This window comes from Schistocerca nitens, chromosome 2, assembly GCF_023898315.1.
Source record: "Schistocerca nitens isolate TAMUIC-IGC-003100 chromosome 2, iqSchNite1.1, whole genome shotgun sequence".
Taxonomy (NCBI): Eukaryota; Metazoa; Arthropoda; class Insecta; order Orthoptera; family Acrididae; genus Schistocerca; species Schistocerca nitens.
The window spans coordinates 943,049,908-943,075,111 of NC_064615.1; the positions used below are offsets into that span (position 1 = coordinate 943,049,908).

Below are 25,204 nucleotides of genomic sequence, written 5' to 3' on the forward strand. Positions count from 1 at the left end.
TTCTGGCCATCCCCTCATAACAGGAGAGTGTAATTTAATCTGGCTGTAATTGATAATACTGGAAGAAATCAGCTCGCAGTACTGGTTCAATTGCCTCTGCCTTTAGGATTGTCTAGGTATTTGCATTTATTTGCCGAGGTTGAGTGTGAGAGCGAGATGTATGCAGTTCCAGCAATTACAGTATCATTGGCCGTGCACAGTTGCAGCAGTGATGGCAACAGTGGAGCGGTAGAGTGCTCACATCGGCCATGGATCAATGAGGAAATATGTGTTCAGGTGCCTGTCATTGATGAATAGTTGAGAACCGTCTGCCCACTGAAACACTGCATCAGTGCTGTTTTGTTGTGGTGTGCAGAGGCATCTTGTTAATGAAGAGTGGCGTAGTGTGCCTGCACCAGGTCGCTGTTTCAGTTTGGGTTAGCACAGTGTTGTCTGCAGCACTGGGCATCCTGCCCAAATCTCATGTGAAACCAGCAGTAGCATTGTTGTGTGTTGAGTGTGGAAGCAGATAATGCACTTGGCTGGTGTGGCTTTTTATTTACACAGAGCCAGGACAGTGGCCAGTTGGGGGGGGGGGGGGAGTAGAGAGGAGGGAGGGCACGACAAATTCGGCTGTAGTGTTAGGCAACTGTTGTCCACCGCAGAGCTGTGAAAGGTGCTCAGGGTGGGAGAGGTGGGGGGCACATCCCAGTTTGGGTTGGACTGGTCATCATTGTGCAGTCCGTGGCTGCACGGAATATTGGAGCAGCTCAGCCAGGATCACACGAAATCAGCTTTGGTGCAGGTGTAATGGGCATTGACCAAACACAGTGCTGTCGATTGTTGATTAGAATGCAGTGTTATGATAATGCCTATATTCTGTCAGCGAGTTGAAGTTTGAACTCCCATGGTTCCTCCTCAAGTGCTAGCATCATTGTCTGGATGTTCTCTGGCAGTTTGTGGAGCCAAAGTGAACATAGCACATGATCAGGCAGGAGCATTGGGTCAATTAGAACTCGCAGGTGGTGCCAGAGAGAAGACGGCATGCTGTTGCCCAAAGTAGTCTCGTTGATGATGAGATATAGCTGCTGTTCTGTTATGCATGTTGTAGCAGTAATATCTCGTCAGTTTTGCTAATAAGACCTGCACTGTCTCTGAGGTGATTAAGAAGAGCAGTGAACTTCTCACCGACCCCAGTGATGCCACTGCCTGAGATCAAACATTCATTGAGGGCAGACTACATCTTGGGAGAATCCACACAGAACAATGGTATTTTTGGACAGTGATTGAGGGTATGATGTCCGTCAGTGGTTTGATTGTAAGGCAGCATTGCAATGTGGGTGTGGCACAGTTGGGGGGGGGGGGGGGGGGGGGGACATGGGAGGCGCCGGAGCATTAGTGCAAACGAGATGGGCAGGTAATGTGACTCGGCATAGAGAGGTGCATAATGACATGAGTCATGTGACAGTGCATGTAGTGTCAGCTTCACATGATGATGTGCGTAGAACTCTGGTGGCTGTTCAAAGAAGGGCAGTGCATGTGAGTAAACTTCTGGGCCTGGTGCAGTAGGTATGACTTTCCAGATGTCAGGTGTCTGAAATGGCAGAAAATGTATGTGAGAATGGACATGAGGTCCTGGCACCATGAAGAAGGAAGGCATGTTCCATTTATTGTCCAGCAGCACAGTCCATGTCTCGTGGAGGTTGTATGGTCATGCAGCCATTTGTGATGCAGTTACTGTGAGTGTGATGTCATTTGAACTGGGAGGCAGCACCATCTGACCTCGCCAAGGCGAAATCATGAAAAACATGTTCTTGAAGTCCGCAGTTGGCTTTCGTGCTGGTTGTGGGTGATGCAAATGCAAAGCACGGTGCTGGACCAGCAGCAAGTCAGTTGTGGTGCTGCAAGATTTGGAAAATCGGAATGTACAGGTACTGAAAGGTGATGTAAACCCTGATTCCATGGTCCGTTGGCAGACGAATGAGGAAGCAGAACGACAGGCTGGTATGGCTCGGTGCATTGTTGCTGAACCTTAACAGCACCGTGGGAAGCATCCGTATGTTTCAGGTTGTTAATGCAGGTGTCATAATGCTCATAATCACTAGCACTGGAACACGCAATGTTTTGTCCTGTGCAAAAGTCGAAGGCACTTAAGTTAATCTTTGTTAGAGAAGCCAGCAGCCATTGTTTCTTGTGATTATGTGCTGCACTTTTGTCTGAACACCAGGAATAGATTCACTCAATGTTAAATCTGGAATGTTTATCATGAAGTCACTAGGTAAATTCAGTACTCATTGTGGCACAGTTCTCTGCTTGGCCTCGCTGGGGCTGCGAGATTGGTCCAAAGATGTGGCGGACAATGAAGGCACTGTCGCTATGTTGTTCAGCATTGCAGTATCATCGAAACCTTGACAGATATTTAGCAATTTTGCTCGCAGGTTGTTCATGGAATTCACGAACACTTGTTAAGAGATGTTGTTGACATTGTCGAATAAACAGTAAGGTCGTACCATTTCTAATGGCAGCATTATTGATCACGTAACCACTGTGGCAGATTTTCGACCTAACAGCAACATGGCAGTGTGATGCGGAAATTTGGAGTCACCGCTGCATGAAATGGGGTACCAGCAGTGTGATAGCAGAATAGAGACACAATTGAGAGGGATGATTTCCACACTATTTATTGGTAAGCAGAATATACATAACTCACATAATTGTTATGAGTGTACAGAGCATACTAACTCTATCTGCCTCAAGGGCAGCAGTCCTCCTTTTCTCCAGTAAGAGATGTTACACTGCCACAGCTTATTAAAGAACACAGAATTATTTAAACTTGATGTGTTCTGGAAAATAATGTAAACCTAATGTAATTTTTAAATCTTTGCTGTAGGGTTTTTTTAGGTGAACAGTGCAGTTTTAATATGCATATACATATGATGCAAAACAGTGTAATTCACTTGGCTGCTCAGTGAATTTTTCCTGATAGTGCCTTCAGTCTCTATGAACCAGATATGTTCACAGTGCTCAGCACTGAGTTGTATGCAATCCTGAAGGCACTGAAGCAGATAGAGGGAAGAAGTTCCTCATCAGTTCCAGTTCCCCAAGCACTTTTCAGTTCAAACGCATTCAGCTGAGAAAATTGTCCAAAATATACAGAATATAACTCTCCTGCTGTAATAACTGGGACTGGAAGATATTTTCTGCAGTGAATGTAGCCATGTGGCAATACGGGGAAAAGCGACCAGGAGTGACAGACTTGAAAAATGTGCCATTTCCTTTAAGGATACTATCTTCTTGTTCAGCCACAGGATCATGTGCCAGTGGGAGGTGGAAGAAAGAGTGGTTGTAGGTGAGAGGTGCCAAGCTGTGGACAATAAAAACAGTGATTCCTCCTGTCACTCAAGAAACAGAATGAAGTCCATCTATCTCCTATAGGACATCATCCCTTCATATATGATTATCTGTAATGGATGGAAGGACGCAACCATTTATCATGCCTGTGGGATATGTATTTCTGTATAACCCATTTTAATGGAGCATAGATTGTATTTTGACAAGGAAGAAAGGAACACTGAATACCAGTGGACACTTACCCTCCATTTAGCTGCTAGTGAAGCAAGTAGGATAAACATTTTACATTTAGTAAGTGATCAGCTGGCCATGCATTTCTACTGTAACATTTTCGTTTGTTGGTATTGATTATTGATCTTATAACCCAGATAATGTGGATTTTAAGTGGGCTATGAAACTGTGGTATCAGACAGCCATGCAAATACGTTGGCTAAGTTAAGGGAATATTTTTTTCTTTTGAAAATAATCTCCACTTTCTCATATATGGGACAGCCTTTCATGTAAATGGGAAACAAACAATTTTTGCAGTTGATGAAACAAATGTCAGTGCATGATTGTGTATTCCAGTTGATTCTCGTTTGCCTTGAAAGTTCTATATTCTTCAATACAATGTTTCTTCCACATCAAAAGTCATTATGTCTGTTCTTGAAAATGTGTCATGAATCAAAGGAATAATTCCAGCATCAAGTGCCAGCATTTCATAAACACTTTGTTTAGCTTTGGGAAATATGATATACCATATTTTACCGTTAATATACAAGCTATATAGGAAATATGGAGGCAGATATTTACCTGCACTGAGAGTAAGTTTTCTTAGTAACTTGTATACAGTACTGGATTTTCATACTTTGGTTTTAAAGTTTGGATAAATGAAAGTGGTTTACTCATTTCACCAGAATGCAATTTTCCAAGATATCTTAATCTGGAAAGCTAAATAGCTTTGTTTGAAAATGTATTTTCACAAATGAGGCACAATAGTAATTGCTCAGATGTAGGTAAGGGATGAATCCATATTTCAAACAGTAACTCAAATATAGGTGGCTCTTCTTTTTCTCATCTGCTGCTCCACTGAATATAGGCACAGCATACACATAGCTTCAGCAGTTTAAGTACTGGCACTTCACTGGTCCACAAGCTTGGAGAATTCCCTTGATGGAGTTTCACCTGTGTCTGAGCTCATTCACTTCATTTACACATACTGACACCAAGTCAGAACACTTACTGCCACTACAGCAACTTATGGAAGTTAAAGTATTAATTCTTGCAAAATTGTATGTAAAAAGGTTTTTTACATTTTTCTTTTTTTAAGTTGCTCTGGTCTCAGTTTGAAACTGACTGTTAATCAAAACATCATTTTAATCAATGATATTTGAGTCAACTGTTAATTGTTATCACACCAATCCTTACGAAATTAAATGCACATGAATCTGCGTATGTTAGTAACTAAAAGAATATTTGTCAAAGGAAACACTAAATGTTCATGCTCACCTCCCCCCCTGCCTCCCATGTGTGCCCAGCCAGTACCACTTACCCATCTGTTGCCTATTTTGTTACTACCCCCCCCCCTGCCACCACCTCCACCATCACCATGCCCTGACGCTTTTTTCCATCTACCTTCCCCCCCCCCCCCCCCCCCCCCCCCCCCCCCCCCCCCCCCCAAGAAGTGAAAATGGCCTCCAGAGGTTGGTAACCATAAGTTGAAAACTGCTGCTGCAGAGCATGCTCTGCAACTAGTAATGGATGCCCTCAAAGTGGAGACTACTACTGCACCATTTCATGCACTCAACCAGTTCAGTGGTGACCATTCTTTTATAAAAAGAGACATGCTGTGGACAGATCAGTTGATAAGTAACATGTGTAGATTCAGATGTTGCCCTACCCTTGATGCTTGATGTCATAGAATTTATCAGTGAATGTGCTGGAATAATCAATACTGTGTGTGTGTGTGTGTGTGTGTGTGTGTGTGTGTGTGTGTGTTACCCTTTTTCCCAACCTTCTTCAGGCCATCCCTCTTTCCTCCATGCAGAAGGACCTAATAGTTTGTAAAGCTAGGATAGTGTTTTCCATAATGACTGAATGCATTGTTGATGGTCAAACTATTAATCAGAAATACTACAGAGAAGTCCTAGTCATGATGGAGCTAAAGAGTAAAGAAGAAAAGAATGGATCTGTGGAAGAATGATGCATGGATTCTTCAGCAGGACAATGTGCCAGCTCACAGTGCCTTGTCTGTGAAACAGTTTTAGTGGCCAAGTATATTTATTCTTGTGCTTGAACATCCTCTGTATTAACCATATCTGTCTCCCTGTGACTTTTATCTGTTCCAAAAAATGATAAGTGCACTAAAGGGAACACATTTTGAGTTTGTTGAAGAGGTAAAAGTAAAAACAGCAGATTTGTTGAAGAGGACTAAAATGGAAGACCTACAGCATTGGTTTGAACAGTGGAAGACTCATATGCAGCAGTGTATAGATAGGAGTATGTCAAAGGGGATAAAAGTTAGTATCATTATTTAATGGCCACATTTCATAGATACCTTTTTTTATTCTCAATTATTTCTATGATCCAGTTATTGAAACTGCTAGGAATGGGAACACTGTAGATCAGGGCTTCCCAACGTGTGGTCCGCAGACCCCTTAGGGGTCCGCCAGCTCTTTCTAAGGGGTCCGTGGCCACCCTTCATGAAATAGTGTAAAATCATGAGTAAAATTATTGAATAAAAATGTGAAAATCAAATTCATCATTTTTTTTGTGTGTGAAAAAAATGTGTACTTTTACTTCAGGTCGTATTCCCGAGCAGCCTTTGTGGTTCCTAAGTGAGAACGCATACACAGTTCAGTGCCGGAGAATGCGGCTTCTCTGATCGACTGTTTCACAACAGTACGGGGGTCGTTTGTACGCCGGATCACGGCGGCAGATGTGCTGAAACTTTTTACGCATGCGCGGAGCGAGCTTTGTCGACCAATCACAGCACTCGCTGGCACATATGCGGCCCCAGGCATCATTAAATGTTAAACTTGCTTTGCCAGTGCACTACCTATTTCATAAGTCGATTGACCAAGTTGTTTTCATTCATCTCTAAACCAAAAACTATTGATACTTCGGGGGGTGGGGGATGGGGGGCCATTGGGAACAGACTAGGGGACCGACATGGATTTTCGACTGAAGAAGGGGTCCACCAGCTGAAAAGGTTGGGAAGCACTGCTGTAGATGATAGTAAATGACAGACCGTTACTTGTTTTGTTTTGTTGGCAATTCTTCTTCCATCACCTTCTGAAATATCCTGAATGTTGAGAAGTATTACATATGTGATATTATGTATACAATATTTACATCAACAACTCTGCATTAACATGCATGCAAAATTTGAACCTGCAACAAAAATTCACCAACGGAATTTATGAATGTTTGTACATATGATACTCTCTTACAGGGCTGGATTGTAAATATGGTACCATGGCTGTTCTGTATACCTTGTACATTTTTTGGTAGCTGGATGTCTGAGAAACTTATAAGCAATGGCTATGGTATTACAGCTACAAGAAAAATTACTGAAGTATTTTGCTTGGGTTTGCAAGCCATTGGATTGGTGCTAATACGTAAGACTTCATGTAGTACACAAAGAAAAATTTCTGAATTTATTTATAGTATAATAATTTATTTTGCTCTTAATAAATATATCAATCTGTTTTCTGCATGAAGTATAAGACAACCTTTCAGAATGTCAGAGCTTAATTCTTAATTTTGTTCATTTGTTCCCAAATGCAGCTCTAGCAGGAAATTACAAATGGGCACTTGTTTGGGTGTCTCTTGCAATAGGTTCAACTGGTTTCCACAACAATGCGATACTGGTAAATCCTCAAGATCTTGCTCCAAAACATTCTGGTAGTGTTTTTGGATTGATGAACACTGTTGGAGCTATACCAGGTAAGGAATTCTTCTGGTGACATATACTGAATTCAGTTTTAATTTTTGAGATAAATGCGCTGAACAGCCAAAATATTATGACCACTGCTCACTGTAATGTTGGATGTCACATGGTGGTGTTGGGTGCAGGTGACGTTGTGAGGGAACTATGTTAGTGGATCAGAAACAAATGGGGGCTCACCCTAGCGAATATATGGACTGCAATTGGAGAAATCCACTGAGATAAGTGACTTTTACAAAGGGCAGATTATTATTACACAGAACTTGTGAATTATTATTTCAGAAACAGTGAAGCTGGTCAAATGTTCACATGCTACTGTCATGAGCATCTATAGAAAGAGGTAGAAGGGCAGTGAAACTACCACTAGGTGCTAAATGGTCAGACATTCAGGACTCTTCACAGGAAGCAGGGTTTGAAGGCTTGTCTGCTCTTTAAAGTAGGGCAGGTGGTGATCTGTGGTATCTCTGCCAAAAGAGCACAATGCTGGGACACCCAGAAGTGTTTCGGACCACACCATTCATCGTGCATTGTTGAACGTGGAGGTCCACAGCAGACCACCCCATTGTGTCTACATGTTAGCCAAACGAGATCATCAGTTACAATCACAGTGGACATGGGACCATCAGGATTCAAACATGGATCATTGGAAACGTGTTGACTCTTCTGATGAATCAGTTTCTTGTTAGACCTGATCAATGGTCATCTCCACAAATGCCGTCATCAAGGTGAACAGCAGCTCGGAATGTGCAGCATGCCATGGTCACAAGCTGGTGGGAGCAGTATTACGCTATGGGAGACATTCTCCTGCACATGTGTGGGACCTGTGGTAGTAATTGGAAACTCTATGATAGCTGTGGACCACCTGCATCCCTTCATGCTTTGTGTCTTCCCTGACACAATGTCATCTTTCAGCAGTATAATTGTACATGTCTCGAAGCCAGAATCATGCTACAGTGGTGGTACAGACAACCTAGACATCGCAAAATAACAATGGCCGTTATATGAGAAACCCTAAGTAAAAGCATTTTTCTGTATATCGTAACAAGCTAAGGCACAATAATGATACATATGAAGACAGTAAATATGCTAGAAGTAAATGGAACAAACACAAGCAATTGGCTCAGTATAAATGTGATGATGAGTCTATAAAGATAATTACAGCATGAACAGTGTAGTGCATAATAAACTTTATAAAGTATGTTTCAGTCATGTAGAGGCATGTGATGACTGTATTTGTTAAAACAATATTTGTGTTCTGGCATATTCAGATTTAGCTTTCTTATATTACCAGTTTACAGCCATATCAGTGTGACATTTCATAATCCTCAATTAATTTAAAACTTAAATCTTAAGCATGGCTGTAACTTCAGCAACTGTATGACAGTAAATTTGATAAGGTTTAAAAAGTTATCCAACCATTTTCTGTAGTAACCCACTGGTTACCACAAGTGCCGTGGGCATAAGTTGGGGCACTACACCTCACAACAACTGAGGTGGCCACGATGAGCGATCTGATCACTGACAACAGTCAGCTGGTCCAATGTGTGTGCACAGTGGGATGCCAGCAACACTTGCTGAGAATTGTATCATTATGTGTGCATATTTGAGCCTCCGAGCTCTCAGTTGTCAAATGTATTCCAGTCATGTTATTACCCTCTGTGTACTCATTTTCTCTTTGTCGCTCCATGACCCAGTAAAACGTAGTTATTCAAGACTGTGTGTTTCCTTGTGTTCCTAGTTGGAACACAAATAGTGACGACCAAGGGTAGGATTTTCATGTGTTGTGGATTCTGAAGATTTATTGCCTTTCAGCTCTGCTATAGAGGCTCTACTCCATTCTGTCACCCAACAATAGCAGTGTATGGTAGCTGTGTTGGAACAGTTGTTAGCTATGTTGAATCAGAATCTGCTGCTGGTGGTTGCTCACATGCTGCTGTTCCCAGCTCTGATCAATCCATGGAAGACTGGAATGCTTATGAGAAGCAGCTTCGCCAATATTTTGTAGCGTGACAAATGGTCAACAAGTAGGTCTATAAGGCATTTTTTTGTATCCTGGATACCCCTTTGTATACCTGTGCCAGGTAGCTCCTCTGCAGGAATCAGCATTGCTTTCCTTTGACAATATGTGTCATTTGCGGTCCTCTCCTCACAAAAGCATATGTATGTTGTTGCTGCACATGTTGAATTCTACCAATGTCCCAATCAGCCAAAGCAATTGTATTGAGTTTGGTTGACAGAGCTCCATGGCCTCAGTTGTAAATGTTGTTTTGTCATAGGTAAGTCTCAACTGTGATGTGCAGACACTATAGTGCCAGAGGGAATCACTCATTCGGCACCTGATAGGGAAGTATGTCAACATGCCCCTAAGTTTGAGAATTCTACATTGGATGATGTTTTGAATATTGCACAGTCGTTCAAGGTTTCCCACACTGTGGGCTACCAGTTAGAGGCCTGGAGTGATGTCGCCATTGCTGACAGCATACATTCCCGGCACATGGAGCCTAGCATGCAAGAGGAGGAGTAGGCAGGCATGGTACAAACATGCTCGCCAGGCCACTGCAGGCAAACACCTCATCGGCAGCAGGAACAGTGGACACATTTTCCTTTATATTCCTATTGTTTTGCAGAGCATGAGTGGGCAGCCTGCCCCATGCAATGGGTCACTTGTCACAAATGTAAGAAGAATGGTGACATAACAGCAGTATGTCACTCTTTAATCTCTCAGGAGTCCTTGCAGAAATCAGTGGATGTGGATATTCATGCCATTCCACCATAGTTCACCATTGTCTAAAGGCCAGAACAAACTTTTTATTTGCTGATGGGATGTTAAACCCAATCCTCCTTCCTTTCTTTAAAATTTTCATTGAAGTGCGTTGTGATGAACCAACAACTGTGCATACAGGTCAACACAGGAGCCACCATGTCACACTAACTCCCAGATGTATGCTATACTGTCAAACCCTCTGCCTGCCCTCATGTTTTTGGGTGTGGCCAGTGTCAGTTACTTTCAAGACCAGGCTGAGGCAGAGAGGAAGCACTTAACATCATTGGGAGAGATTTGATCAATTTCCCAAGTGAATGGGTTATGCCCTTAATGATCGTAAAGAAACTGTCTGGTTGGCTTCAGCTCGTGGCAACTCTACGGTCACTTCAGTCACGTAGGCAACCATACACACTTACCCCCTACCTCACTCCATGGATTTGCTCAAGTTGGCTGGGGATCATTTCTTTTCAAAAATAGACTTGGACAAAGCCTACCTACAGTTTCCGTTGGATGAGGCATGAAAAAAGTTGTTTGGGTCAACAAACCTTTCGTCTCTATCAGTTTTGGTGGCTAATGTTTCCATCTTTCAACATTTTCTAGAGCAGATCATGATATTTGTTCCCTCTGCATTAACTATCTTGATGATATTGTCATGACAGGTACTACCGTGGAGGATCACATACATAACCTTCATTCTTTGCTTAATGTTCTGCAGGCAGTAACCTCAAATATATCCTCACCAAGCCTCAGTTTTTCCAGCCTTTCATTGTTTATTTGGGTCATGAAATTTCACAGCGGGGCATGCAGCCCGTGGAACAGTACGCCGCCACCATTATGGCTTTGCCCTGTACGTGTAATCTATGAGAACTTCAAACATTCCTCAGTAAAGTGGTATATTACCACAAGTTCGTTTCCAGAGCAGGTACTCTCTTACCACCCCTGGTATCTACTGATTCAGAAAAATATTCCTTTCATTTCATATCCAGCCTGTAGGCATACTTATATGCAGCTCAGAGATATTCTTCACTCTGTGTCATATTTCACAACTTTTAAATCTGGCAGTTATCTGGTCCTGGCCATGGACGCTTCTGAGTATGAGGTGGGGGTGGTCCTGGCGCATTGCCATTCCAATGGCTCCAAACAGCCTGTTGCCTTTGCATTGAAAACACTCAGCTTGGCTCAACAACATTGTTCTCAGGTGGAAAATGAAGTCCTTGCTACAATATGTGCTGTAAAAATAATTCATGCTTTCTTGTGTGGTGCACAATTTCATTTCATTATCAACCATCAGCCCTTGGTTTCCCCTTTTAGCCTGTTGGCATCCTTACCAGACAAAGCCGCCCATTGTCTTCAGTGTTGGGCTCTCGTTCTTGCCCTGGTTCAGTTACGAGATTCATTTTCATCCCACATCACAATATGCAAAAACAGACGCTCTGACACGGTTCCCCATGGGACCTGAGCCGTCATTCAAATATGAGGTGCTGTTTTGATTTCAACTAGATGCAGAGACAAGGTCCATGGTGGATTGTTTCCCGATCACCAGTTCCCATATTGCCTCTACTGTGACAGTGGATCTGGTGCTCCAGCATGTCACGTGCACTGTACAAAAGTGATGGCCCAACTGTCCAACAGGCCAGGCATCAACCCACTTCAGAATTATTGGGTGTTGCACCAATATCACTCCCTCTCGGATGATGATCTTCTCTTGTTGACTGATGAATTTATGGTCTGCGTCATGATTCCAGCAGCTCTGCTGAAAGAGGTCCCCCATTTATTACATTGGGGTCACTGCAAGAGCTGTCACACAGAACTGTTCGCACGCTGCCACATGATTTGGCTGGGCATCGATTGCAAAGTGGAACACTTTGTCATGGCCTGCTGCAAGTGTTTTTGTCAGCAGATTGCACAACACACTGCTATTTCCCTGTGACTGGCTCCTGCACACCTTTGGGAAAGAGTCCACATTGATTTTGCTAGTCCTTTTTCAGACACTTTCTGGTTATTGGCAACTCAAGCTTTTTCTCATTTTTCCTATGTTGTTCATTGCCCGTCTGCAAAGGCAGATGTGATGTTAAGGCCCAGTCGAAGATATTCTCCTAAGTTTCAGATAACGATCCTCAATTCATGGCTCATTGTTCCATGGATTTTTGTACTCACAATATCATTTGCCACGCAAGATGCCACCTTTCCCTCCACAATTGAATGGAAAGGCATAATACCTTGCTGGAACATTTTAGAAACAGATGTGCAAATACATGGCAGATTTTCCCACTGAAGAGGCTCTTACATATTTTTTAAGCTTGTAAAGAATGACAAGAGGCCTACTGAGCTCCTGCATGCCTTTCAACCATGAACAATGGTCAACTGCTTGTTGCTGAGTGGATGTCCCCCAGCAGCACTAATTTCGTCAAACATCATGCCCCGCACATCTGTCTGGGCCAGTGGTTATGGATGGTGCCTCTCACAGGATTCCAGCTGTTATCTACAGCTGGCATGGCTGGTTCACACTGATGATCGACTTGTAGCCCACCACCGGGATCAGTTGCATCCCAGGATGGGCACTGGGCCTCCTCCTCTGGCTAGGGACCCAACACCGATAATTTGTCTGGTGCCATCATTCATCCTCCATAGCCAGTTTTCTGTTCGCCACCACTGCTTCCTGCAGCCAGAGCAAGTCCCTCCATCTGCACTGAGCCTGCACAGCTGGCAGCAGTGATTGCAGCTGGGTCGCCATCTCCAGCACGTCTCTTCACCGTAGTTGCACCCCAAGCTGGCGCCCTTTGTTGTGGACTCTGATGTGGATATAGCCTCCCTTCCCTTGCTTCTTCAGTCTGCTGGGTGCCCAGGATGGCTGGGGTGCCCTTGTCCCAATCGCTTTTGTCTGTATGCACCAATTCCAGTGGATTGGTATCTCTTCATACCTTTGGCTGCCACTATGGATGCTACCACAGACACTATGGATGTCTCAGCAGTCACAGCGTGGCAGGCGGTGAAGTCTGGCCCTCCCCCCATAGTGTAGGAGGAGTGTACTAACTCACTGGTTACTGTCCTATTGTGCACATAAGTTGGGCCACTACAGCAAGCATAGTGCACAGCAGCAATTGAATGATGCACCATGCAACAACCAATGTGGTTGCCGAGGGCAGCCTGCTTGCCAGCAGCAGTCACCTGGTCTGATGTGGATGTACTGCATGACACTAGCGGCACCTGCCAGGAACTGTATCTTTATATAAGGACATTTGCATACTTGAGCCTTCAAGTTCTCAGACCTATTCTAGCCATGTGTTTAGTGTGATTACTCTCTGGGTTGTCATCTTTTCACTGTCATTCCTTCTCTTTCTAGTTATAAGAGATGTAAATAAAAAATTTGTTGGAACACTTGACCTAGGTTTTGACAATTTTAAAATTGTCATCTTCAGAAGGTGTAAGGGACCTAAAAATTGCATTAGTGTTTACAAAATATTTCGAATGTAACAAAGTAACAACTGTGACCAAAATATTGCATGATAAGGGTACCTACTTGTTACATCACATGCTGATTAAGCACACTGAATAAAGCCAAACAGCTCTTGTCATATGAGACATTTGTGCACAAATTGTAATAACCTTCATAGAAATGTCCCCAAAGATAAAGCTGCAAAAAGAAAATCATCTTAGAAATAAAACAGAAAATCATAAAAAATATGAAATTAGTACACACATACAATCAGTCTGCATCAACTATTTGCACTATCCTCAAGAACAAGGACAATGTTAAGGAGATAGATACTTCACCGGAAATGACAAGAGTATCTATACAACAATTTCATATTCTGGACAATGTTGAAAGGTTGCTCCTTATACAGATAAATGAAAAGCAATTGCAAGGCAGTACTATTAAAGAGAACATTGTTTGTGAGAAGGCAAGAATGATTTTCGCCAACCTCGTTAAGAAGACCCCAGGACCGTCAGTGGCTGAAGAAGTTTTTAAGAGAAGCCATGGATGGTTTGAGAAGTTTAAGAGAAGAACCGGTGACCACAGCATTGTGAGGCACAACAAAGCAGCCAGCTCTGACACAAAGGTAGCAGAGAACTTCATCAGCAACTTCCAGATGCTCATAGATTCTGAGAGCTATCTGCCACAACAGGTTTTTAATTGTAACTAGATGGGTCTATTACAGAAAAAGACGCCAAAGAAAACCTTTATAACAGCAAAAGAAAATGTTTTGCCCAGTCACAAACCAATGAAAGATCATCTCACACTGATTTTCTGTGCCAATGCAAGTGGTGATTTGAAAATTAAACCACTGCTTATTTACCATTCAGAAACTCCATGAGGCTTCAAGGTGTGTAAATTCCAAAAGCACAGGTTAAATGTGATGTAGCAGTTCAACAAAAAGGCTTGGGTGCCACTTGATCTTTTTTGTAATTGGAACAATGAAGTGTTTGGTCCTTCAATGAAAAAAATATTTGCTTGAGGTGAATTTACCACTCCTTGTCTAGCTTGTTATGGTCAGTGCTCCTGCCCATTCTCTGGGCCTACAAGACCACCTTCTTGAAGACTTTCAGTTCCTCAAGATCCAATTTTGGCCTCCCAAAACCAACCACTCTGTTACTCCAGCATATGGACCAGCAGATTATTTCTAACTTTAAGAAGCTATATATTAAAGCACTCTTTGAGTATTGCTTTCAGTTGGCTGAAGCTACCAGTCTCATTCTTAGAGAGTCTTGGAAATATCACTTCAAGAATGTTGCCAGTGTCAGTATGATCAACAAGGTGTAGGAAGGGGTTACCAAGAGAAATCTCACTTTTGCTTGGAAGAAATTTTGGCCGGAGTGCATTGTCTAATGTGACTCTGAGGCATTTGAGTCAGTTCCAAAAAATGACCACCGAAGAGCTTATGGAGTTGAAGTGTGTTTCACACCAGGAAGTTGTGGAGAGGAGTTCTTCAGAGCAGAAGAGGAGGCAGTAACAGCAAAGCAACAATCTTCTGGTGCAATAAGAGATAGGCTGAAACCAGGGGAATCGCTTGCATCATACATTGAAAATCATCACCTTAAGAAAGCTGTGGCTACACGTGCTACAAATTTATTTGACGATAATGCTGTGTCGCATTTTTGCCAAGTGTTGAAGCATCGGCGGAAACAAATGACTGTAGATAGTTTCCTAGTAAAAAAGAATTAGTTATGTATTGTGAATAATAAAGTACATAATATTGTGTGCATAATTTTATTTGAATAAATGCAATGAATAAGATAAAACTTTTGGTTCTTTTTCTGCATGGAATGCATTATCATATTTTACATTAATTTATATGGGATAAATTGTTTCATTAAACGAGTGTTTCATTCTACGAGCAAGATTCTGGAATGAATTATGCTCGTTATGCGAGGTTCCACTGTAGATATCTGACATCTCATATACTCTCATGTATATCTCATGTTCAGAAAAAAACATAACACCTTGAATGACTAGATGTGTCCTGTTGCCTAGTTGGCACAGGGTCTGCCATGGGCCCTGATAACTTGTTCCAGGCTTGATGGCATTGACACATATAAGGTGTGAATGGCATCCTATGCTACAGCCATCCATGTTGCATTAACTTGATTCCAAAGTTCATCAGGTATTGCGTCACAGTGCGGGACCCATCGTTTCACCATATCCCACGCCATTTCGATTGGTAACAAGTCTGCCAGTCTGGCAGGCCAGGGCAAAAGATTGACATCCTGTGACACCAAGATGGTATGTGTTTATGCAGCAACATGTTGTCATGCATTGTCTTGATGAAAAATGGCATCTGCGATGTTGTACAGAGAGAGTATCACAAGAAGTCTCACAGGATGTCATTCAGGTAGGTCACACTGGTCACAGTACCCTGGACACACACCAACTGTGTTTTATGGTTGCACCCCACACTATAAGGCCTTGAGTTGGTGCAGTATATCTTGTGTGAATGCAGTCACTGCGATGCTGCTCCCCCTGTCTGTGGTGAACCAAAATGTGGCCATCATTTTCAAACAGACAGGACCCAGATTTGTCCAGAAACACCATATTTTGCCATTCTGGTCCGCAGTGTTGTCATTCCATACACCATTGCCATCTAGAATGTTTCCGCACTTTCGTCAAAGGTAGGCAAGGAAGTGGATGATGTTCATGTAACCCATGATGCTCCTGTAACCCCTGCTGTTATAAATGGTGATGGACTGTCACCCCAGATAGTGTACAATGTTTTACACTGTTCCACTGTTGCACCAGAGCTGAAGAGGATGCAGGTCTGTCCTGTAATGCCATTTGGATGAGGTGCTTTCTCTAAGAATTACTTTTAACAATTAGTTCATGAGCCCACACAAATTGTAAATGGTTGTGAAAACACACCTGACCTCTTAGCCACAAATAATCCTGATCTAATAGAGCGCGTCATGATGGATACAGGGATTAGTGAACACAAGGTCACTGTAGTGAGGCTCAAAACCATATCAACCAAAATCACTATAAATAAATGCCAAATATATCTATTTAAAACAACAGATAAAAATTCGCTTGATGCCTTCCTAAGAGAGAGTCTCCATTCCTTCCAAGCTAATTATGTAAGTGTGGACCAGATACGGCTCAAATTCAAAGATACAGTATTGACAGCTATAGATAGATTCATACCGCATAAGTTAATAAGAGACGGGACTGAGTCACCATGGTACACAAAACACGTCAGAACACTGTTGCAGAAGCAACGAAAAAAGCATGCGAAATTCAGAAGAATGCAAAAGTTTCACTGAAGCTCAAAATATAGTCCAGACATCAATGTGAGATGCTTTTAATAGTTTCCACAATGAAACATTGTCTCAAAATATAGTAAAAAACCCAAAGAGATTCTGGTCGTATGTAAAGTACACCAGTTGCAAAAAACAGTCAATACTGTCACTGCGCAATAGTGATGGAAGTGCTACTGATGATGGTGCCACTAAAGCGGTCACTAAATACAGTTTCCCATAATTCCTTCACGAAAGAAGACAAAGTGAAAATTCCAGAATTCGAAACCAGATCAGCTGTTAGCATGAGTGACATAAAAGTAGATATCTTAGGTGTTGAGAAAAAACTCAAATCACTTAAGAAAGGCAAGTCTTCTGGTCCTGATGGTATACCAATCAGGTTCCTTTCAGAGTATGCAGACACAATAGCACCTTTCTTAGCAATGATATACAATCGCTCACTTGATGAAAGGTCTGTTCCTAAAGACTGGAAAGTAGCACAGGTCACACCAATATTCAAGAAAGGAAATAGGAGTAACCCACTGAATTACAGACCCATATCACTGACCTCAATTTGCAGTAGGATTTTGGAGCATATACTGTACTCGAACATTATGAATCACCTTGAAGAAAATGACTTATTGATACATAACCAATACGGATTCAGAAAATATTGTTCTTGTGCAACACAGCTAGCTCTTTATTCCCTTGAAGTAATGAGTGCTGTCAACAAGGGATCTCAGATTGATTCCATATTCCTAGATTTCCAGAAGGCTTCTGATACCGTTCCTCACAAGTGACTATTAATCAAATTGCATGCATGAGCAATTAGAGACAGGACATTCATATTCACAGGACATGTACATTTGTATGTTCTGCAGAAATGATCAGCATTCTACATCAACATCTACATCTACATGGTTACTCTGCAATTCACACTTAAGTGCCTGGCAGAGGGTTCATCAAACCATTTTCATACTACTTCTCTACCATTCCACTCTCGAATGGCGCGTGGGGAAAAAGGAACACCTAAATCTTTCCGTTCGAGCTCTGATTTCTCTTATTTTATTATGATGATAATTTCTCCCTAAGTAGGTGGGTGTCAACAAAATATTTTGGCATTTGGAAGAGAAAGTTGGTGATTGAAATTTCATAAATAGACCCCAACGCAAATAAAACTGCCTTGTGACTTCCACCCCAACTCGTGTATCGTATCAGTGACGCTCTCACCCCTATTGCACGATAACATGAAACGAGCTGCCCTTCTTTGCACTGTTTCGATATCCTCCGTCAATCCTAACTAGTAAGGATCCCATACCGCACAGCAATATTCCAGCAGAGGATGGACAAGTGTAATGTAGGCTGTCTCTTTAGTGGGTTTGTTGCATCTTCTAAGTGTTCTGCCAACAAAGCGCAGTCTTTGTTTCGCCTTCCCCACAATATTATCTACGTGGTCTTTCCAACTTAAGTTGCTCGCAATTGTAATTACTAGGTATTTAGTCGAATTAACAGTCCTTAGATTTGTGTGATTTATCGTATACCCAAAATTTATAAGATTTCTTTTAGTACCCATGTGGATGACCTCACTTTTCTTTGTTTAGTGCCAATTGCCACTTTTCACACCATACAGAAATTCTCTCTAGATCACTTTGTAATTGGAATAGATCGTTTGATGATTTTACTAGATGGTAAATTACAGCATCATCTGCAAACAATCTAAGAGAGCTGCTCAGATTATCACCTAGATCTTTTATGTAAATCAAGAACAGCAGAGGGCCTATGACACTACCTTGTGGAACACCAGATATCACCTCTATACTACTCAATGATTTACCATCTATCACTACAAACTGTGACCTCTTTGAGAGGAAATCACGAATCCAGTCACACAACTGAGACGATACTCCACATGAGTGTATGATACAGATACCAGAAAAACACACTACTGGGAAAATAAAATGAGATTAAGAAGTGAACTATGAATACATAGATAAAGTATCAAAAAATCTTTCAGAGGAAAGATAAAGTATTGCTCTTGTTTCTTACATTTTCCTTGCACTCTTTGAAGGAACCTTCTCCTCACCTCGACTCCATCCACTGAACAAAAGATAGCCAACATGTGATAATGCTATGAGGTTTTCAAAGCTATGTTTTATAGGACATATTGTGTTCTTTCTTTTTCTTAGAATCCAATATCCTTTGTTAGTATGAAACATCGAAGTAAAAACAAACATGTGCTATTTTGGAGAATGGAGTGCCCAGTTTGTAATGTAAACAATGATGAAAAGGATAGATTGCTACTCGCCATGTAGATGACACATTGAGATGCAGACAAGCACAGTGAGAAGACTGTTACACACTAACTTTAGGCCAAAGCCTACTTCTGAAAAAAAGGAAAACACACAAGCAAGCACACCCCATGTACACGTGACTGTTATTTCTGGCTGTCCTAACTGAACTGCAACTGTTGCATTGAACAAAAAGTAGTAACCAAGAGTGGGGCAGGGAATGGGGAGGGATGACAAGGTACTGATGTGGGGAGAAAGAAATGTTGTCTGGCAGAGTGTGCGGTAACCAGAAGGTGGCAGGGCGAGGTTGCAAAGAACAGTGTCGGGAGGCTGTGGGGGGAGGGGGATGGGCAGCAGAAAAGGAGGGGAACAGAGAGAGGGTAAAAGACTGGTGTGTGTGTGTGTGTGTGTGTGTGTGTGTGTGTGTGTGTGTGTGTTTTGGCAGAGCACAATGAATGTGAGGTGACATGAATTAGGAGGAGGTTATAGGACCGGGGGGAAGGGTGGGGGGAGGGGGGGGGGGCAGGTGGAAACTGTTGGGTGGAGGTGGAGGATGGGAGGATGTGGGGACTGTAGATTATAGGTTGAGACCAGGAGAATTTCAGGAATGGAGAATGTGTCATAAGGATTGCACAGTCCAGAAAATCTGATGATTGTGGGGAGGACCCAGAGGGCCCTAGTCATGAAGGAGCCATTAAAGTCAAGCATGTTTTGTTCTGCTGCAGGTTGTGCCACAGAGTGATCCACTTTTCTCTTGGCCATCGTGGGTGGTCTACATTCTTCTTGGCCACCATTTGGCAGTGACCATTCATCCTGGTGGACAGCTGCTTGATAGTCACCAAACTGTGTTGAAGAGGAAAGTGGACCACCCTGTGGCACAACATGCAGTTAACATAACATGCTCAATTTTAATGGCTACTTCACAAACCAGGCCATCTGCATCTTCACTTCCACCACCAGTTTTTCTGAACTGCACTGATGGGAGTTACCTTAACATCTCATTCTCTCCTCATGAAATTATCATGGCTTCAACCCTCCTGGCCCACACTCTCCACCCAACAGTTTCTGCCCCCTCTGTCCTATAACCTACTCCCAGTTCATGCCACTTGATCGTCATAGTGCTCACTGTCTGCTTCCCTCCTTTTCCACCCCCCCTCCCCCTCCTCCTCTCCCCACAACATCATGACTCTATTCCTTGCAGCCTTGTCCTGATGTCTTCTAGCCCTGCACGCGCTCCGCCAGACAGCACTCTTCTCTCCCCCCGCCTGTACTCTGCCATCCCCCTCCTTCCCTGTCCCACTCCAAATTACTACTGTTGTTCAATGTAACAGCTGTGGTCTGACTAGAGAGGTCAGAAATAGCATGTATGTGTGTGTGTGTGTGTGTGTGTGTGTGTGTTTTCCTTTCTTTTTTGAAGAAGGTTTTGGCCTAAAGCTTAGTGGGTAATGGTCTGTTTATTGTGCCTGTCTACAACTCAGTGTGTCATCTTTATGGTGAGTAGCAATCTATACTTTTCATAATAGAACAATGGAAAATCCAGGATGGAATAATAATAATAATAATAATAATATGGAAAGGATAGTTGCTACTTACCATACAGCAGAGATGCTGAGTCGCATATAGACATAACAAAAAACTGTCGGACAAAGCGCACGCGCACACACACACACACACACACACACACACACGACCATAATCTCCGGCTGCCAGGGCCCGATTACAAGCAGCAGTGCATAATGGGAGAAGCAACTAGGTGGTGGGGGGTAAGGAGGAGGCTGGGGTGGGGAGTGGGAGGGATGGAGGGATAGCAAGATAGGGGTGGGGGGGGGGGGGCGGCAAAGTGCTGCTTGTGGGAGCATACAGGAAGGAGGTAGAGAGATGGTAGAGTGGCTAGATGGAGTCAGGTAGTTAGATTGAGGGCGGGGAGGGGGGGAAAGCAGAAAAGGAGAGAAGGAAACAAATCGTGGGCATGTGCGTTGGTGGAACAGTGTAGTGTAGTGTAGTGTAGTGCTGGAATGGGAATAGGCGGGTAAGGACAATGACAAACAAACATTGAGACCAGGAGGGTTATGGGATTGTAAGGGGAGTTCCCATCTGCGCAGTCCAGAAAAGCTGGTGTTGGTGGGAAGAATCCAAATGGCACAGACTGCGAAGCAGTCATTGAAATGAAGAATGTTGTGTTGGGCAGGGTGTTCAGCAACAGGGTGGTCCAGTTGTTTCTTGGCCACAGTTTGTCCGTGGCCATTCATGTGGGCAGTCAGCTTGTTGGTTGTCATGCCCACACAGAATGCAGAAACATGGTTGCAGCTTAGCTTGTAGAGCACATGACTGATTTCACATGCAGCCCAGCCAGTGCACAAGGACATTGTGTAGGTTTGGTGGGTGGTGGAATTCTGCTGTGGGACGGGTGAGAAGGATAATGCGTAGCACATTTGTCATTTCAGGCCAAGACTAGAGGTAGTCGAAAGCTTTGCGGAGAATGTGATTCAGTTGCTCCAGTCCTGGATGGTACTGAGTCACGGGGGAATGCTCCTCTGTGGCTGGATGGGAGGAGGGGTGGGGGGCCCACAGGGTGTTTGGGAAGTCATGGGTGACTGGAGAGATAGGACATGGGAGATCTGTTTTCTGTTTTTGTAAAAGGTTGGGAGGGTAATTACAGTCTGTGAAGGCATCAGTAAGACCCTTGATGTATTTCGAAAGGGGTTGCTCATCACTATAGATGTGATCGCTGCAGTTGGCTTGGCTATATGGGTGGGACTTGTTGGTATGGAATGGGTGGTAGCTGGTGAATTGGAGGTATTGCTGGTGGTTGGTTGGTTCGATATGGACGGAGATACTGATGTAGCCATCTTTGAAGTGGAGATCAGCATTGAGGAAGGCGACTTGTTGGATTGTAGAGGACCAGGTGAAGCAAATGAGGAAGAAGGTGTTGAGGTTCTGGAGGAATGTGGATAGAGTGCCCTCACCCTAGATCCAGATCATGAAGATGTCATCAGTGAATCTGAACCAGGTGAGGGGTTTGGGGTTCTGGGTAGTTAGAAAGGATTCCTCTTCATGCCCCTTGGTAGGTTGGCATGGGATGGTGCCTTGGGGATGCCCATAGCCCTACCTCAGATTTATTCATAGGTGATGGCTTCAAAGTAGAAGTAATTGTGGGTGACGATATAGGTGGTCATGGCAACTAGGAATAAAGTTGTAGGTTTGGAATCCATCGGGTGTTCGGAAAGGTAGTGTTCAATAACAGCAAGACCATGAGCATTAGGGATGTTAGTGTAAAGGGAGGTTGCATCAATAGTGAGGAGCAGGGCACCATGCAGTGAAGGTACAGGAACTGTGGAGAGTCAGGTTGTGGGTAACAGGCTGAAAGTGTTGATCTATGAGAGAAGAGGTTCTCTCAGTGGGAGCACAGTAACCAGCCACAATGGGGCATCCTAGGTGGTTGGGTTTATGGACTTTAAGAAGTATGTAGAAGGTAGGAGTGTAGGAAGTGGTAGGGGTCAGGAGAGAGACTGACTCTGGGGAGAGATTCTGGAATGGGACTAAGGATTTGAGGAAAGACAGAGATACTGCTGGATTTCTGGACTAGGGTCACTGTGGCAGGGTTTGTAGGTGGATGAATCTGACAGCTGGCGGAGTCCTTCTGCCAGGTAATCCTTGTGGTTAAAAACAACAGTGGTGGAGCCTTTGTCAGCAGGTAGGATTATAAGGTCAGGATCAATTTTTAAGTGGTGGATTGCAGTTCTTTTTGCAGATGTAAGGTTAATTTGCATGTTGAGGAATTTGGGGAATGATGGTACGAAATGTCTGAGGTTAAATTCTAGAAAGTTAATGGGGTGATTTGGGGGCAGTGGGGGTGGATTGTGATTGGTTGGAAGAGTGAACTGAGTCAGGCAGGGTTCAACATTGGTCACTAGTTGAGTCTGATTGGTAAAGTTGATACCAAAAAGCGTTTCCACTGTAGAGACTGGTAGAAGGAGAGAAGGTCTTTAACAAGTCCTGCAATGTTGACGTAGAGAGTGGGGCAAAAGGTGAGGCCTTTGGAAAGGGGTGATATTTTTGTGAGGCTAAGGATTTAGGACAAAAGGTTCATAACTGTGTTTTGGGTCTGTTTGGTTGGTGGGAAGTAGTTTTTGAAGGTGGGGTAAATGTAGTAGATCTGTTATCCAGGGTTTGTCAGCTGTGAGGGGATGCGGGGGAGGTTTGGAGGTTGTTGTTGATGTGGTGGATAGTGGTAGTCCAAGGTGGGAATGGGAAATGAACTGGGTGGAGATTTTTTTGTGGTGGCATCGTGCATGTTGCCCTAGGTCCTGGAGGGCAAGAGTTTCAGTGTGCGATATGGGATCTAGGAATTTCAGATTACGTAGCAGGAGAATTTTACAGATGGAGAGGAGATTTGGGCCTGATTGATATGGTTTTGTAGAACTCTGCTGGTGAGGGTTATGGATTGATGGAATTTGAACAGAAAGAGGTCATTGGTGGAAGTGGTAGCTGTAGATGGGTGATTTGGTAGTAATGCCATTTGGAGGGAATCCTTGAGCCAAGCAGCAATGCAGGAACAGAATGTGGGACTGGGTTCGGACTAGGTATAAGGAAACTTTTCTGTATTGACACATACGTAAGGAGCAAGGATCCATGGTGGAGGATAAAAATGCGTAACAGTACATCCGACAAAATTCGCAAAAATGCACCCAAATGCAAACCATGAAAAAGATAAAGTAAGGGGACACAAGGTGAAATCTGAGTGAGTAGGCTGATAGTGAAAGGTGAAAACCAACTGAAATTGGCGTGAAAACACAGTGAGACCATAGAAAAAATAAATAAAAAGATAGTAATGTGGGTTGCAGTTCCATGGGTGCATAAGTGTGAAGAAGGGGGTGGCAGATGTGACTAGATTTCGTGAAGTTAGAATGTGCCAGCTGGAATGTAGAGGAGAGAAGTTGGGGGTGGGGAGGGGTTGGTAGGGTGGGATACAAGTTCATGTGGCACAGGAAGGTACAGAAAATGGCATGCGAAAATCTGCGGGAGTGACAAAGATAGCGTGATCAATTTGGAGGCCAGCAACAATTCGCGGGGTCCTGCAGCCATTTGTTGTGTGCAGCCAAGATGGTTGATACAGTGTGGCTTGTATGTAGAATGTGCACTGCAATTTGGAAGGCGACAAATGAAACACAGGGAAGAAGAGAAAGGAGGACAGACGTTGAGTACAGTAATGCATTAGAAAATAGCAACAAAGGAAAACAGCACTGGGTTACATGATGGAAGAAAAGCCATCAGACAAAATCTAACAATGGAAAATCCAGGATGGAATAATAACAATATTACGAAAAGGATAATTGCTACTAATCATATGGCACAGGTGCTGAGTCGCAGATAGGCACAACAAAAAGATTGTCAAACAAAGCTTTCAGTCAAATGGGCCTTCATCAGAATAGACAACACACACATGCATGTGTGAACACAACTCAGACACACACACACACACACACACACACACACAAACCACAGTCTCTGGCTGCAAGGGCCAGATTACGAGCAGCAGCAGCACATTGATGGGAGAAGCAACTGGGTAGTGGGGTAAGGAGAAGGCTGGGGCAGGGTAGGGGTAGGGGACAGTAAAATGCTGCTTTTGGGAGCATACAGGGATGAGGTGGGGAGAGGGTAGAGCAGCTAGGTGAAGCCGGGAGGTTGGACAGCGGACAGGGGGGAGGGGGGGGGGTTACGGGCAGCAGAAAAAAGAGAAGTAATCAGTGGGTTGTTTAGTGGTGGAATGGAAACAGGGAAGGGGATAGGTTGGTAAGGACAGAGACTAACAAATGTGCGTGCATGTGTGCTGCATGCTTTGCATGTGTGTGTTGTCTATTCTGATGAAGATATAGTGAGTAGTAACTACCCTTTTCATAACATTGTTATCTTTTCATAATTGTTTGTATGCTAATTTGATTCATTCTTAACTGAAATGTTCAGTGCACATCACTCAGCAACCGCCTTCAGAGGTAATATGGCAATAGCATTACATACTTTTAAGTAGTTGTTATACATACAAATCTCCTGACTTTACTCCTCAACATTTCTCTCTTGTGAGACTTAATAGAGTTTCATGTTTGTAGTGTTCATGGCCATGAAATAGTTACCCAAATATTTATTTTGTTTCAGCTCTTCATTTCTGTT

The 25,204-nt window shown here is 43.2% G+C and overlaps 1 protein-coding gene across 1 annotated transcript in view; it reads left to right on the plus strand.

Annotated features, from left to right (window-relative positions):
- LOC126237268 (solute carrier family 17 member 9) overlaps positions 1–25,204 on the plus strand; it is a 102,228-nt gene that overhangs the window by 59,398 nt on the left and 17,626 nt on the right. Inside the window, exons 6-7 of the mRNA XM_049947196.1 lie at positions 6,764–6,929; positions 7,099–7,257. Of these exons, the coding sequence (XP_049803153.1) occupies positions 6,764–6,929; positions 7,099–7,257 (325 nt within the window). The remainder of the gene's footprint in view (positions 1–6,763; positions 6,930–7,098; positions 7,258–25,204) is intronic.